At 40.7% G+C, this 17494-nt stretch overlaps 2 protein-coding genes across 6 annotated transcripts in view; one reads left to right on the forward strand and one right to left on the reverse strand.

Annotated features, from left to right (window-relative positions):
* Positions 1–2853, reverse strand: part of nedd4l (NEDD4 like E3 ubiquitin protein ligase) — a 43303-nt gene extending 40450 nt beyond the window's left edge. For 4 of the 5 annotated variants that reach the window (XM_069170605.1, XM_069170596.1, XM_069170587.1 and 1 more), the window contains exons 1-2: positions 2538–2853; positions 763–836 (exon numbers count right to left, since the gene is read on the reverse strand). In XM_069170605.1, the coding sequence (XP_069026706.1) occupies positions 763–836; positions 2538–2582 (119 nt within the window). In that variant the 5' untranslated portion in view covers positions 2583–2853. The remainder of the gene's footprint in view (positions 1–762; positions 837–2537) is intronic. The other variant, XM_069170615.1, reaches the window with a different exon arrangement.
* A 2917-nt stretch (positions 2854–5770) lies between these two features.
* Positions 5771–17450, forward strand: prlra (prolactin receptor a). The gene is made up of 9 exons (XM_069170627.1): positions 5771–5980; positions 10291–10381; positions 10569–10701; positions 12342–12511; positions 13721–13887; positions 14027–14168; positions 14746–14842; positions 15145–15214; positions 15330–17450. The coding sequence occupies exons 2-9, from the start codon at positions 10291–10293 to the stop codon at positions 16419–16421; spliced, it is 1962 nt and encodes a 653-aa protein (XP_069026728.1). The 5' UTR covers positions 5771–5980; the 3' UTR covers positions 16422–17450.
* Positions 17451–17494: the final 44 nt, after the last annotated feature.

Raw genomic sequence — 17494 nt, forward strand, 5'->3', positions numbered from 1 at the left:
TGCATTTGCAAGCGTGATGCCATTTCCTGGACCACAGTCACAAGAATTTTCCCACCAGGCACAAAACGATAACTGCAATCCGAGGGGCAAAAGTCACACTGCTGAGAAAATGCAAGAAAAATTATAGTAACCAAACAAAGACTGGAAATACAACTGCACAGAAGGATGTTATGCAACGCCAGGTAAAAAGTGCATTAACAGTGGGTTACACTGGATCCTGGATGGACACTTGAATAATTCAAAGATTTAAGTGTAACATCGCTGTGGTCGCACATGGGAGAAAGTATGTGGTGTGTATAATAATTAGTCAAACTCCTTCATCTGGAAAAAAGAGCCGTTATAGCTTATGAGGAGGATGGGAGAGGCAGGTAGGTAATCATTGATTAACACTTTGGTTTCAAGGTCTGTGTAACTAGAAGGAAAGTAGTGACAAGGTGCTGAACAAGGATGACGGGACGGACCGAAGGAGACCCTTCAAATTTAAAGAGGGAGATGCTAAACATAATGCTGGAGCTAAATCTCGGTCTTAGATTTGGCTTTCATCATATAAATGTCCCTGACAAATCATTTTTGTATTTCCTGAAGTGTCTTAGATATTCAATATTACAAAATAATGACTGTGTCCACAGCAGGTGCACTGAACAGACACACACTTCTTATCAAAAAGATGACAGAAAAATTATCCAACAGTTCTACTCTAAACACTCAAAAAACAAAACGGCATTTTCTGGTGTTTCAAATAAAAATACTTGTGACACTCACCTGGCTCCAATAATGTCTTTCTTGGCCAGATCAATTCCTGCAATGACCTTAACCCGCAGCACTCTTGTTTCATGCTGCGGAGGAGAGAGAGATGACGGTTCAAAACATTAAATCAAACTCATGGGACAGTTATCTCAATAATCTCGCAGCTGCAACTTTCTGCCAATAACCCTGACGCAGGGAAGCACCGACATAGCAGGACTATATTTCAAAATACGTAAACTTGCGCATTTCTTTCCATCAGTTTGACTGTGTTTTATGGCTATTCGGTCAGTTAATGTGTGCCTGTATGAATGAATTTCCCAATGCCTGCTGCAGGCTCACTTCAACCACCTCACACCAAGCTCTCTTTACAACTTCCCACACTCTTTTTTTTTCTCTAATTCACTGCAGCCTAAAAAGTAAAAATCACAGGCTTCTTGTCAGGTGTCAAGAGTTAATGACATCCACATTAAGCATGATGACAAAGTCTGTCGGAATTTATGATTACAGTAATAGTGCCATAGAGGGAGGGATGGAGCGGGCCTGGGAGCACGGGCCAACCCAGCTGTTGCCTCGGGCCGTGGTCATGTTCTGGGAGGGTGCAGCATTTCTGAATGTTTACCTCACACTCACAAGAAGTTCATTGTCTCATGGAGCGCAGATCCAGAATCTTTATATTTAGTTGTGGGGATTACATGATGGGCTTTAAATGTCTGTAACTGGGTGAATGCTATAAAAAAAAATAAAGAAAAAGACCAGACAACCCTTTTCCAGTGTGGTGCAGTGCAGTGTGTGGTTTGTTATTAAAAGACAGGCATCAGACAGAGCACCACAAAGCAGATACCAGCTCTGATCTTAATACATGTTATTGTTAGGAATAAACATTTTGTGGGGTTTTGGCATATCTATCCAGATAATTGACATCTCAAAAGTGTATCTTGCCAAGACACTGTCCAATATATTGGATTAATAGAGACCAGATAGAAATCTCTCCTGCATCCTGGCCGGAGTGTCATTTAATGATTGAACATATGAACGTGATTATTTATTATTACTCATATCTGACAGGTAAGTCGGCTGATATGACAGCTGCTGGCTGGCTCGGTTAGAAAAGTATTTTGTCATATTAGTAGACAGGTGACTAACGGTACCCGCCGTGTAAAACCATAACGTTTGCAATGGTTTTACACTACATTATTTATGCAAGTCTGACTGCCGGAAGTCCCAAAAAAACAAAACACACACACACACGGGAGGATATCGACCTGGTTTGACGGAGCAGGACCTCCATCTCTCTGCTTCAGCCCTCAAGACGCGTTTTAGTGGCCCGCTCACCATCCGACAGCTTTAAATCACCGACAAGCTAAGAAAGTAAACCATTTCACCTCTGCACATCTGGGCTTCAGCTCTGCACATCTGGGCTTCAGCGTTGAGCTCCTAGTTCGTCTACAAGTCGACCGGACGTTAAAAAAATCAAATAAAAGGATGCAGCGGAGCTAATGAAGCTCGCAGGATTAAAAGCGGAGGGGAGGGGACGGTTTATTTTTCAAAGACGAAGTGGTGCAGTTTGTTTACTTAAATTAAAATAAACTAAGACGGGGGGACTGACAGCTGCCTGGACATTACAAAGGAATGTAATGGGTGGAGGGCTCGTTAGCTTCACTTGTCGGCTAACGTCGGCGTTAGCTCATCTCCGGCTCAACCACCGTCCTCGTGAGAAAGCGCTCATTCATGACTGCGGTCTTACATTTTAAAAAAGGCTCTTTTTTTTTTTCTTTTAAATTAGAGCTTACCTCGTCTTCTGAAAGTCCATATATCGGCTCGTAAATCGCAGCCATATAGCCTGCGGTCCACGCTACACACACACAAACAATCCGCCTGGCAGAGCTAGCTCGTTTAGCCGTGAAACAATAAAGTCCCACTTTCCTCTCTCTGCCGTAAAGTCCGCGGTGAGATCAAGTCCTTGGCACCGGCACGCAAGTGGGGTCGGTTCGGGGAACACGTAATCCTCGCCCGCCTGCGTTGGTCCGAGACACAACTTGGAGATGGAGAAAAAAAAAAAAACCCTCAGAGCTTCAAAATGTTTCGACTGAGACAAGATCGCTTTTGTCAACTCTGAGTTTATCCCCTGAAATGTTGTGACACCCTGACTTCCTCCCGGCCCGTCAGCCAATCGCGTGCCGATTAGACGTGATTGACGTCAACATCGACCAATCCGATGCGTCAGAAATTCCTCCGTCGCTCCTGGACGCCCCCCCCCCAAAAAAAAAAAAATAAAAAAAAATATGAAGAGGTATTTGAAGCTTATGTCTTGAAAGTGCAACTAAATTAATATTGTTGGGATTTTTAGGCTTTTTTTTTTTTAAATTTTATTATGTATAGTGTCACGATTTACACCGAAATGGTCTCGTGAAGGCCCAAAATGTGTTGATGTCGTGGGCGGGGTTTATGACAGCCAATCCCAGGCGCAGAAAAAAAACACATTATCTCAAACTACTGATCCGGATCACGAATTTAAATCGATGACGAAGCGGCGAAAGTTTGAGTCACTTTGGAAAAGCAAAAATAACCACAGCGTCCTTTATCTCAGCACCTATGACAAAGGCAACACAATAAACGCTTTGTATACGAGACTCATATTTTCATTTGAACCTGGAAATAATCAGAAAGTTTAAGGATATAGAAGCAATCCGAAACAGAAGTTATTATATTATATTATATTATATTATATTATATTATATTATATAAAAGCTGTTCCAATTAGGACCCTTTTGCATCAGGACACGCTGTTTGATATAAAAAAAAAAAATAATGTAATGATTTCGAACAGGCTGTTGAAGAGGTTCTCCCTAATAATATTAACAATAATACATTTTATTTGTGTAGCACCTTTCATACAAGAAAAGCAGCTCAAAGTGCTTGCAAGCAATCTACATGTAGTTCTTCACATTCAGCTAAACCTCCCGTGTGCACCTGCTGCTGCACTCGTTCTTCTACCAAAGATAACACGTGTCATATTGCCAACAAGGAAGATGACTTCCCTCCCTCATCCCCCTTCAAATTACCAACTGCTTTTAATAAAAAAAAATAAAAATAAAAATAAAAAAAAAATCAAGGCCATTATTCTGGACTTTTTAACAGGTTTTTCCATCAAATCAGTTACCAAAAACGCCACTAGATGTCAGTGTGCAATCGTTGCAAGGTTTGACCTGATTACTCCAAGTTCTGATGTTCAGTGATTGAAGAGTCAAGGGAAATGCCACTGTTGATTGTTTTACTGAGGAGGGAGGCGGACCTCAGTCCTTCACCGAGCACTACTGGTCGTCTCTCAGGTTTCAGTTCTCTTGTTTTACAGCAACAACAAGATAAACAGACAAGTACAGACATGAAAGCTGACGCACCAAAATTACTGGTACACACAGGCGTCTTTATTTTCAAAGACAGACAAATTAAACAAAAAACAGAAGCAGTGGAGGACAGTGGTGCAATAAATCTGCACTTTAAACATTTATTTGAGGTCATGCATCAAACCCGCCCTCGATCAAATGTTCGCTGGCTTTCACATATGGCCGTGCTGCATAACGATACTTTTAAATCAATGTGAAGAGCAGATGGCCATATTATATAACATTATTGCTTCTAAGTAGAGCTGAAAAAGGGGAGGGCAGGAGATTTCCCGAGCCACCCTTGATATAAAGCCATCATACACTCTGCCCCAAAGCAAAACAAAATTGTGTGTTTACTTACAATCTAAACCATAAAAATCTACATGAACATGCTGTCTTTTTCTTAAAATGAAATGTAAATATTTTTTTTTGTACTGTGAAAAAAGTAAACTAATTCAATAACACACAAAAAAATAACTGAAATGTTGCAGATAAAAGAACTAATTTACAGCAACAGGGCATCAAGAGGGCAAGTTTTTCTTTGTTATATTTTCAGATATATGTATGATTTACTTTTTCTTTTTTGCTCTGCTACATGATTTAATATAGAAATCACACTGTTGTCCATTTTCCAGGAATTTCTATTCTCTCAGCCCCCAGTTTGACGTAAATGCATTTTTACGTTTGCACCTGTGAGATCTCTGTGTGTTGAACACAATGAGCAAAAAGGAAGTTTGGTTCAACAGACAATCATCGGATATACGGGGACAGATCCCCGAAGATCCCTAAAAGAATCGGTCGTCACTTCTTTCTCTGTCATCTCTGCTGTCTGAGATTCCCTGGAAACAAATAGTTCACCGTTGTGCATTTCGAGGCTGTAGTTTGTGATCTTCTGCAGCCTGCTTGCTGTGTATCTGCAGAGAGAGCTTCTGCTTACAGACACGTACAGTTGTTCATTCAGACTCTCAGGAAAAAGTAGGTACGTTTTTATGACAGGTTGCATCCATACATACCTGTATACCTGAAAACAGACATTGTTGTTCAGGGTTACCACCTGTTATACAAATTATCTTGATAACTTTTTTGTTTCTGTATATATGAAGTAGTTTCTTTTTCTTTTAAAGAATTAAGAGGTGAATGGAGGAAGAGTATCAATTACAATATTCATATCTAATACTTAGGGAGACGTCCAATACTGGGAGACCTTGCTATGTTTACAGCTCACAGTAAGAGGAACCAGTAAAAGGTATAAACACTGTTTTAACTAAACAAATATCTTTTTTTTTTTTTTTTTTTTTATCTAAGCACGTAAGTAAATGCAGTTTGTCCTTTTCCACCTCTGATGCACACACACAAACACATTGAGAAATGTCAAAAAACAAACCGAAAATAATCTCCAAGTAAAACATGTTTTGCACATAAACTCGGTAATTCAAAATCAAATCGAGCACGCTTGACCGAATTAATCTGCATGAGAAGATTTTATATTAAAAACCACTTCAAACTTTCCGATTTTCCAATATGTCTTCAGCTGTTTTAAAGGATGCTGGATGTCCATCTCTTCCTCCCTGCAGGTCTGGAGAACCTACACGGTGGGCGGGGCTTACGGCGAGGCTGGACTAATATGCCCCGCCCTCCTCGGGATCACAGGAGGGCGCAGGAGAGGGGATGCTTGGGAAACGGGACGGATGTCTGAGCTGCCCGGGTCGCTCGGTAATAATGTGCGCACTTCCCTTCTGTTGTCTTTGGTAAACCAGTCATAGTTTCAGGTCGGTGAAAAGTCTGCTCTTCTGGGAGCTGCCAGCGTCCAAGATACTGAGGGAGAGACTGGAAATTCCTGCCAGCTGCTGGTAAGTCACAAACAAACTCAGAATTGATCATCACTACTGGTGTGATTTGGTTCCTAGCGTTTGGTACAGACTCATATAGAGATGGAAAAAATTGAGAGTGATGATATGATGGATGGCTGCAGGCAGAATTTGTTTCCGCGTGGGAGGAAGAAGAGGAGGATGATGCGGGGGTGTCAACTGCATAAATGGGGCTTCAAATACCTGCCACGTGCTTATTGGCCTTTAGTCGGGTTTAAAGGAGGTGAGAGAGGCTATTGGTCTTTATTGCACCAAAGTGTTCAACTCAATAGTGGATTACAGCATGGGTTGCCTGCAGCTTACTGACTCTTTCCACTGTTAGTTCTGCCCACAGGCTTTATATAGACGGCCTCATCAGTGTTGAGCTCTGCATGCTGATTACTGCTGTAATGATTGGCCATACAGTGAAAGCATAAGAGTTGTCTCAGGCTTAAGTAATAGTTTAAAGTGTTGCCTCGCTTCCTACGATATTTAGAAATATTTATTATCAACAATAGTCTTTTTTTTTTTTTCATTTAAAGTGTATATATTGGTTTGAAAAATCAAAAAAAGTCTCATTTGATTTAAAATATTGTACTGTAATGTGACTTTTCCCTGTTCAGGTCTGATTGTGTCATATGATAGAGATCTATTATCTGTGTTAGCACGGGCTGAAAATTGACTTGTAGGCTTTCTCAACATTATATTAAGATGGATAATCTTTTGGTGGCAACTGTTGACACATTTTTTTTGCACATAATTTGCACAAAAATAAGTGGTAAGTCAGGATAATAAAAAAATGTTCACAGTCTTGTAATTGCTGCTGTTTTGTAAGGAAAGTATTTGCTGATTCACTTTCTGTAATTTCTTCAGTTAAATAACAAAAGAAGTATATATTCTTTCTCTCACCATTTCACGCACACTGTACATACAGCCCAGCTCGTCCACTGATTGATCAGAACTAACCAGACAGAAGTGACTACATCCACAATTAGAAAAGCACATGCCTGCATGCAGCTTCAAACAAATCCTGGCCGAGCCACTTACATTATATCTAACACGCAGCTACGCCTCAGGTGTTTCAGATCTTCAAATATACCTTTCAAAATATGGAGTTTCTGCTTCACCAGGTTAATTGTGTCATTGGAACTAACAGAAGACCCTCAGAGGAATATTGCTTCTCTCTCAAACACAGGAACTATAGCAGCATTGGAGGCCTATAAATACATGTTTGCAGGTTGTCCCCTTATCTTCTTAACCTATTTCTTACTCTGAGCACAGCCGAAGATCAGTGGGATCATTATTGCTGCCGGTAGAGAACAGCGTGCTGCCGGACTGCTGCCCTTAAAAATGTACATACAAAAGTTCAGCTAAGAAAAGAGAGGAAGTACAGTTTGACAAGCAACACGTTCATGTGCGACAATGAGGTAAAAATGTTGTAGTGTTGCTGAAAAAGGCAAAAAGAGCGAGAGCTGTATATTTTTAGTTTTTTTTTAGTTTATAGTTTCTTTGTTTTGAACCTGTGCATTCGGTGATATCCTCAAGAGGAATAATGAGAAACAGGATTTTATGTAGAGTTGTGTCAGAGAACTTCATCTGAATGAGTCCTTCTGGCATCAAACTGGGATGCCATATTGTTATTACACTAATAACAGGCTGTGCCAGCTCTCATTAACCATTTAAATAAGAGTACAAACATAAACTGTACAGATTATGTTCCCTGGCTTCAGGTATACACCTGAAACCATACACATGAAAGTATAGAACAAAAAATTACTACCTACAGTACAGCTGACAAGTTTGTTACAGTTATAAGTGGTATAATTCACCAGTCCTGGGACCTAAAGTTTGTCCTGAGTGTTTCTCATTGCCCTGAAAATTACTGCATCTGGTTTTCTGTTGCTCTCTGCCTTTGACTACCCATATAAGAAAATAAAAAATTTCCTAGAAAGGTGCTTGTGGTCAAACCGGTTTTCTACACCCAAGCAGGATTGCAGGTCAAGATTTTGATATCAGCACAAAGTAATTTTTTTTTAATCTGTTTTAGATATTTCTTAAACCAAACTACAATTTGTGATGAACAGGATATTTTATGATAAAAGGACACGTAAGTAATTGTTGCTGGAGGAACAAAAACAACACATTTTAGTCAAACCTGCTGGTGTACTTTGTAAATATGCTGGACACTCTTTTCCTGTCTAAATATTGAAGCTTTCATAAATCCCAGTGGCCTCGGTGGGGCACTTATTTTATTTGCACTGACCTCAAGGTAATATAAAACTGAGATACGCAAAATTATACGAGATATATTCTCTTACTTTGTGCCCCTTGTTCTTTAGAAACCTTTTGGAAGAGAACACCAGGTTTCAAACAAGTCGCTGTAGGTCAACTGTGTCAGACAAGGACTCTCTGACCATGCATGACGGACAATTCTCAAAGCACAACAGTCACGCTGTAGTTTTCCAGTTTTTTTCTTCGACATTAAATATAGTTATTTATTCACAAATCATGCAGAGACACTTCTGGGTATGACTTTCAAGACACGCGTCATTTTCCATTATTAATATTAAAGTGTTGGTTGCTTGTTTCCTCATGTGTAGATTTGTAGTTTTAAACTGTAAGATCAGCATGTTTATATAAGATTAACTAAAGCAAGCAAGCTTTCTTTGATGGCCATGAATGCGGTGGAATATACGGTATAATGAATGAATAAGACTATCTTTTTTTTGTAATATAACGTACATTTCCTGCTGAGAATCCACACAGTAGAGTTCAAATTCAACCATTGTTATCTGTGAGGGAAGCGCCTCAGTCTGTTTACAAGCACTTTTTCTCAGCTTAGCAGCTTATTCAGTTTGTGCTCCTGGTTACGTAAGACGGCTATATGCAGCAGGAGGCTAATCCAGTGCCTTGATCTTAATGCCAATTATCAGATCATGGTGACGTTTTTGAAATTAAGGCACCATCAACCGCAGTTGGTAACTACCACTTGCTGGAAGTTGTTATGATATTAAGAAAGTGTAATAACCTGTAAACAAGTGGTTTGAAACATTTCTGGAAAAAAAAAAGAGAAAAACTTGGATATTTCAATCATCATGAGGCACAACATTACTATTGCGTCATATTTAACCACTATACACAATATGATAACACATGCAGCCACATCCCGCACCAGTGTTACTGTACATTAATAATACAGAATTTTCCCAAGTGTACATCATCTTATAAAATGCAGACAGTATTTTGTTGATAAGACACTTGGCAGAAATTCAGAAGCACTCACTAAATAAGTGAATCTGAATGTCTTTGCTTTAGGGGGTTGTAGAAAATATATATGCATATATTTAGATTTATTAGGGCTCATTTGAATTTTGAAAATGTGAACGTGCACCTTTTCAAACCCCAGTAGGACAAAAGAGTCCTCTGTTCAACATGTCAAATTCTGAACCGCAACAATTCATCAGTAATCAGGGAGAACATGAGCCAGCATTTGACAGGAAGTATTTCCTGCCAGCTTTCAGGTTTTGCTGATCCAACATCAGCTCTGCCATCTATTTAACCTCTATATTATCCCCTATTCTTCCTCCCTCCCTGCCTTCCCCGTGGGGTTTAGTAAATACATCTGATACGTCTGCACATGGTCCGGCAAATGCAGATTTTCAAGTCAAGCGAAGGGGAGTCAAGCTGGTCGCCAACAACACAAACCCGCCTCCTGCTGTGTGTCTGTTGTAAGGGCAAAAGCCCCGACTCAGGTTATGCAATCAGTTACGCTGCATGTACCAGCTGGTAGAGGTAGTCCGAAACGGAGAGGATGTTTTTTAATCCTTAGTGAGACAGCATACATTCTCTGTGGGAGAATTTTTTTTTTCTCTCTGTTCATCTTCTGTAGTCACATTTTATTCTGACTTATCAGACCTGTTTTGGACATGTGCGCTCTGTAATTTGAGTTTAACGCCAACTTCTGTATTGCACTACGGCACAGATGTTTTCTCTGCACGAATTACTCTTTACATCAGCAGTAAAGTGTCCAACACTTAATTGTGAACTGTCCACATGTGGACGTCGTCCTTTTTTGTTGTTGTCTGTTCCTAATTATGCCTTAAAGGACTTTGAATTTGAGGATTGGACATTAGACTCACTCTTAAACCGTGATGAAGAAAGCATCTCTGCTGCACAGGACAGCTTTTTCTTAGTCATACAAGTATGTTGTGAGTCGACACAAGATGTGCATCAAAAATTCCAGTCGAGGTATTTTGTCAACTGTTCTCCCATCTTCACCTTTCTTTGTTTTTGTTTTTTTCTCCATGCAACAGATGAGGCTTCGTGGTGCTACGATGAAGAAGGTTGGGGAAGTCATGCTGATGTTGTTGCTGCTGTTCTTCACGCCGCACGCAGATGCAACACGTAAGTGTTTGGCTTCAGCGAGACTTGAAACAGTCTTAGCATACTTCTTAAAGGGTCTTGTTTGTGGTGTTGTTTACATCTGTTAAAGTTTGATTTGTGGTTCTCTATTTTTGTGATATTATACACTACATTTCGTATTGTATTGGATGTAATATCCTTTTTTTTATATGTGCTGTTTTGTGTTCAGGCTACAGCCTGCCGGGGAAGCCCGCACTGACCAGATGTCGTTCTCCTGAAAAAGAGACCTTCACCTGCTGGTGGGAGCCGGGCTCTGACGGGGGACTGCATACTACCTACGCCCTGTACTACCGCAAAGAGAAGTAAGCGGCTTCCAGTCTCATGCAGTAACACATTGACTCTTATTTTAATTTAATGAAACGGTTTTTTTTTTACTGATTTGAAACAGAAAATGAGTCGAAGAGCAAATGTTTAAGAGAAAATTTCTCTACGTGTCAGCAAGCATTTAGATGTTGCATTAACATGCATGTCGGTGGAAGAGTGGAGCGCAGCATCAGTGCATCCGAAAAAATTGAATGTCTCTTCATTCTCAAGGTCGCACAGTTGTTAGTGAGCAGCCTTTGTGGTGGTTAGCATTGAGGGCAGCAGACAGGTCTAAGAGGATAAAGATTGTGAAGGCTCTGGTTGTGCCCGCCGTGATCGGGGATTTTAACATTGTGCAACATTGATAAGAGATGCAGAGAATGAGGGGAAGAACTGGGACCATTGTGTTCAACTACAGGGCTTAATAGGCTCAAGTTAGCAAGGTTACGGTGCACATTCAGAAGGATGAAGGTGGCATGCAAACAGAGAGGAAGAGGAGAAAGTTATCGTTAGCAGAATGTTCCTCATATCTGTTTCTTGAATATGAAGTTGCAGCCAGGTGCTGATTAGCAGCATAAAGGCCTAAAGGTGACACAACTCTTAAAAAGTCATCAGTACATAAATAGTCCAGCACATAACCACCTATAACACTTACTTTTTACACTAGTAAGTGGTTGCATGTATTGTATGTTGGTTGGCATAATCCCATGCTAAGCTGATCTAACTGGAGCTAAACTGTGGCCGGACAGATATGAGGAAGGTGTTCATCCTTGCGAGACAAGCAAATAAGCATATTGTTGAACTAAATTGTTGATCTCATCCTTTTAACAAATGTAGATGAAGAATGAACTGAAGTTTAAAGAAACAATAAAATGAGATGAAACTTAATTCATCTCTGTCTTTTAAAAGCCAACAATCAGGGGATTGTCCAGGTAGTCATTCCTGCCATGAGGCCATGGTTTGCCACACTACGTTGTAATAGCTCACAGAGACACGACTAAGTGTCTTTAAGTAACATCATCTTTTTTTAAGTTACACATGTATTGTGTTTTTCAAGCATTAGCACTACAGCTACAGACAATGCTAGGGTATTTGTGTTTGTACATGTCCTGCTGTTTATTCTCTCTATAAGAATGATTATTGTGTGTAGAATAAATGCACTTTAGTTAAATGCTGTTCAACATAACTTTAGATGAGTCACTTTCTCCACTTTCTATGAAATAAAGACTCTGTGGATTTTCTTCTCCAACTCTTAATACATTTAGAGCCACAAAGCTGTTTCATTTGACCTCACCAGTCGATGAGAGTAATGCGTGCAGAAACCAACACTCTCAACAACAACGCATTCTTCCTGTTCTAAACATAAAAACATGGCAGTTGTGTCATTAACGCACTCATGTCTGCTGGGATTTGAACCTTCAGTAGTGGCTATAAATGTTTATACACAACACATCATCATCCTAGAGGCAGAAACGCAATTTGAGAGTGCAGGAAATAAACACCTTGTCCTTCACCTACAGTAGACACACACACACACACACACACACACACACACACACACACACACACACACATTTTCAGGAATGCACGCTGTTCTTGCACTGTGCGAATACATGCCGTTCCCCTTCCTCTCCTGCAGCTCCGAGACGGTGTACGAGTGTCCCGACTACCACACGGCCGGAGTGAACTCCTGCTTCTTTAACAAGAACGACACGTCCATCTGGGTCAACTACAACATCACGGTGGTGGCCAACAACGCGCTGGGCAGCACCTTCTCTGACCCCGTGGACATCGACGTGGTCTACATCGGTAAGAGGAATGTGTGCACGGGTTCGGAACAGGGAGGGTGAGGTTTCACCTGATTTAGCATGATGTTCCAGACACAATTTCCCCGAGAGGATTAAAAAAAATGTAACACACACTCCCACAGCTGCTCAGCGGCACACTGGGTTACACTGTGGCTAATACTGTTGGAGTGTACTTAACCCTCCCTCTGGCTATAGCTCCTCGCTGAAGGTCACCAATTTATAGAAGTAAAAAGACTTTGTCACAGTACTGAATACCTAAAGGAAGTAGGGATAAAGCTTGTTAATGTTTATTTTGTTGTCTTTAAAATCCTATTAATAGACCAAAACCTGCAATGGTTGGTCGTAATAATAAGCATCGCCCATGCTGCCAAAACCATGCCGAACCACAGTCTCCAATGTTGTCCAAAAACTTTTACCAACACATAAACGTGCCGCACTGTTTCACCGGATAACATCTTCTGTCATTACAACACAGAAACTATTTTAAGTCACATCCCACATACACAATCCTGCTGCTACAAACACTCACTACGGTACCAAACATGTATTAATCAATGGCTGAAAATAGTTCCCAACAATAATTTTCTCCTCTTCCTGTGATGTTTTCTAAACTGCACTGTGCCCTGTTTATTTTTAACAAATGAAAAATACAACTTTGTGGCTTATTTTAAAAAAAAGGAACAAATGAAGTTACACAGACAGCAAACTATCGAGAGCGACTAAACACATGGTTTCTTTTTTCAGTACTTTAAGCCTTTTCTTTCGTCTGAGTGGAGATAATGGATTAAATATAAATTGTGGGCAGATCTACTTTCTGTTATGGAACAATATATAAATATCGTAAGAGGTCTGTAATTATAGTCCCCACTGTGATGTTGCAAAATACAAACACGCATTGTTTGGTTCATGAAATATTCCTTTTTCTTTGGTCCCTCGCGACCTGATCAGGCCTAAACTGTATCTGTTTAGTTGTCTGACCTCATATGTGTCTCCAAGAGAATAAATTAAAGCCTAAACATTTACATTTATCTCTACCATGTCCTTACACGTCAACAAATCTGTCACGCAATGTGGGAGACGTGGACCCGTTTTCACAGTCACAGTTGTTTCTGTCTTCCAAAGACTGTTTTATTTACTTAGATTTTTTTTTTTTTCATTCCTTTCTCTTAATCCCACCCACAAAACACATGGCGTCTCTCTGCCTCTCTAGTCAAGCCTAATCCTCCGGAGAAACTAACAGTGATCGTAATGGAGGACAAAGGCTGGCCCTTCCTCCGAGTGTCATGGGAACCGCCGCACAAGGCTGACACCCGCTCCGGCTGGATCACGCTCATCTACGAGATCCGGATCAAGTTGGAGGAAGAAAAGGAATGGGAGGTAGGGAAGTCATTGCACTCGCAAGGAAGGGACATAACGGTCAAAATGTTGGTCTTCCAAATTTGAAAACTGACGAGTCATCGACAGCTTGAAGGACTGAAACCTGAACCGTGTCTGTTATTTGTGTTGCTTTTTCCAGATGCACCTTGCAGGCCAGCAGAAGATGTTTAACATCTTCAGCCTGCGGTCAGGTGGGACGTACCTTGTTCAGGTGCGCTGTAAACCCGATCATGGATTCTGGAGTGAATGGACTTCCACATCCTTCATCAAAGTTCCTGACTGTAAGACATCCACCAACATTTATCTGTAGTTACAGCACGTACAATTTTAACAGTCTTTTTAAGATATAATACATTTCTTAAAGGAAATGTCAGCATTTTGGGAAATATGCTAAACCACTTTCTTGCTGAGAGATATTGATATCCTTCTTATTGACTGTCATTTAAATATATGGCTGCAGCCAGCAGTCAGTTAACTTCTGCACCTCGTCTTGGCTCCGTGTTCATGCCTTAGAGAATCTTGTCTGACGGAGACTTCGGGCCAATCACGGGTCATTTCATAGAGAGAAGGCGTTCCCGCTGGCTGACTTCTATAAATGTCGATGAGTTTTAACTCTGCAAGAAAGTGACTAAGCATATTTTTCAAAATGTGAACTATCGCTTTAGTCAATAGTTAATGGGGCAAGGATAGAATGACTATAATTATCCAGCCTCTTCAATATCCTATAATAATAATAATAATAATAATAATAATAATAATAATAATAATAATAATAATAATAATAATAAAATACTAGTGAGACAATAGAAGGTTATATTTTGTGCTGAAGGTCTCACATTGGTATGTTGTATCTTTCAGATTTCCATCGGGAAAAGTCAGTTTGGATCCTCATTGCAGTTTTTTCTGCCTTAATCTTTCTCATCCTCACGTGGTTGATAGTCATGAACAGCCACAGGTAAGAATGATCATGACTTCCTTATGCATGTTTTATTTTTTATAAAATATTGACAGTTTGATGTGAGAAGCACAAAAAGATCTAATTCACATTTATAAATTTTCATCTGAAGGAGACTAATCTGACTGCATGTTATAGAGTAGACACTGGAATATAAACTGGGATACTGTGATACTTGGTGTGATGATAAAAAAAAAAAAAAAGGTCCATGGAACTACTGCCACTCTCGACTTTCATCTCATTGATATTCAACTGCTGCTCACAAACCCTGACATGAATCTCATCTCTTTTTATGTGTGAAGTCTGAAGCATTGCATTCTGCCGCCAGTCCCTGGTCCGAAAATCAAAGGATTTGATGAGCAGCTTCTCAAGGTAGAGCATCGAGATGACGACCAATGTCTGGACGTATTCCTCATCTGCTGCAAATCATCATGTTTAATTAAGAAAAGGACCAACGAATACTTGTGTTTTTCTCTTTCGTGTGTAGAATGGCAAGTCTGAAGATATTTTCAGAGCACTGGTGGTGTCTGATTTCCCCCCAACGTCGTCGTCTAACTACGAGGACCTGCTGGTGGAATACTTGGAGGTGTACGTCCCCGAGGAGCAGGAACTGATGCTGGAGGAAAACAAGGATCTGCACGATGGTGGCCTCAAATCCGAGAGCTCCTCATCCGACAGCGATTCTGGCCGGGGAAGCTGCGACAGTCACACGCTGCTGATGGATAAGTGCGGTCGGGCAAAAGAGGAAAAGCAACCAGGAAATGAGGGCGGTCAAATGGGGACAAAGGCACAAAGGCACCAGTCAGCCTGGGAGAAGAAAGCGTTGACATATGCTCACAAAGACATGGTGAGCCCTGACATGTCTAGCGGGAGGGTGAAGACCTGGCCCTCTGTGTTTTCCCCACTGCCCCAGTACAGCTCGACCTCACTGGATCAACCGAGGTCACTGGAAACAGCCAAACAGCACTGCCTTTCGGACAGCCTGTTTCCCACGGACTCCTCGTCCTCCTACCTCACTCAGCCCGGCCACGGCTCCAAAGAGGCTTTCGGACCAACCTACTGGAAGTTCTGCATGAGCAACAAGCAACCTCACCTGCTCCATCCGCAGACGGAGGCCCGACGGCAACTCCGGGCCCACAGCGACGTCAACATCTCCAACGTCGGCCACAAAGACGCACCGGCGGGCCCGCGGTTGCTCGCCGAGCGGTCCAGTGAGTACGTTGAAGTCCACAGGGTGGATGAGGAGGACACGGTGCTCCTCCATCCTGTCTCTTCAGGCCACGGAAAACGCTGCCCCCAGGTGCACCAGGGGGAGAACTACAGCAAGGTGAAGGGAGTTGGCAATGACAATGTGCTGCTGCTCCAGAGAGGAGTGATGAAAGAAGAGCTGGACACGTGTCCTTGTGAGAACCGGGAGACGGACGGAGGAACACGGCGGAACTACACGTCGTCCAGTGCCACCACAGCTCAGAAACCTACAAGCTGCGTTTACACTGCGCTGCCAGTCCAGGACGAAAGGGCTTCGGCAGGGAACGGTTATGTTGACGCCGCCTCGGTGTTCACCCTGCCCACCTACTAGGTGCACAATAAGTCCGAACAGTTGTTGCGAAGACAATATTTTGCTATCACAAAATGATTTTTGTTATTTATTATTCTTTTCACAGATTACAGTGCAGTGACACACTCTGATTTTGCTAATGCAAGAGAATTTGATTGGATGATTGGAATTATAATCTTCATTTCACATCATAACGAATATAATTTATTGTATAAGTTATGTGGTCTGATATGTTGTCATTCATAAGATGTTTTTTAATCATTTTTCATGTTTCAAGTGTCTGTTAAAATTACTTAAAAATCAAGATGACGGAAAGCTCTAACATCAGATACTTGGGTTATGTTTTTATTTTCCTTTACCCCCTTAGAAACACTTACGGCACTACACTACGTTTTAAAGTTGCTTGATATGTATATGTGTGTATATATATATATATATATATATATATATATATATATATATATATACATATGTGTGTGTGTGTGTGTGTGTGTGTAACATGCTAGAAGAAAACCGAAAGTGTAATGTATTGCTCTGTTTTTCCATTCAGAGACAATTTTTCTGTATATACATTGAAGTTATTTCTACAATCACGTTTACTATTTTGGATGGGAAAGTAGTGTTGAGATGCTTGGATGGCCGTGTACAGTACTGTACTTTTTTTGTGCATGCATATGTGTCTGTACAGCTGCACATATAGCTTTTAAAGATGCCATTTAAACTGCCCTCAAAGCTCTTTGGAAAGCTTACCATAAAAATCATGTTTATGAATAAATTTCCAAAACGCAGTTATGGAATATTGTTTACTTTGTGTGTAATTGTATTTTGATAGCTACGTGTGTTATTATTACCTGGGTGTAATTACAAGGAATAAGGCAAAAAAAAAAAAAAAACCTGAACAGTAATCTCTGATTTTGGGACAACAAACGGTCTCTGAAGTACAGAGTGAATTGGGTTTCATTTAGTCCTATAAAGAAATCTTTATAAATACATGTCATCTGTGTAATACTGTTGTTTTATATTTTTCAAAAATGATGGTTTAACTGTTTATCCCCCATCGGAGAGTTTTCTTTTTTTGTTTGTTTTAAAAAAAG

The sequence above is a fragment of the Embiotoca jacksoni genome, unplaced genomic scaffold (genome assembly GCF_022577435.1).
Source record: "Embiotoca jacksoni isolate LCO1_2020_lvr unplaced genomic scaffold, fEmbJac1.0.p SCAF_10, whole genome shotgun sequence".
NCBI classification, from domain to species: domain Eukaryota; kingdom Metazoa; phylum Chordata; class Actinopteri; family Embiotocidae; genus Embiotoca; species Embiotoca jacksoni.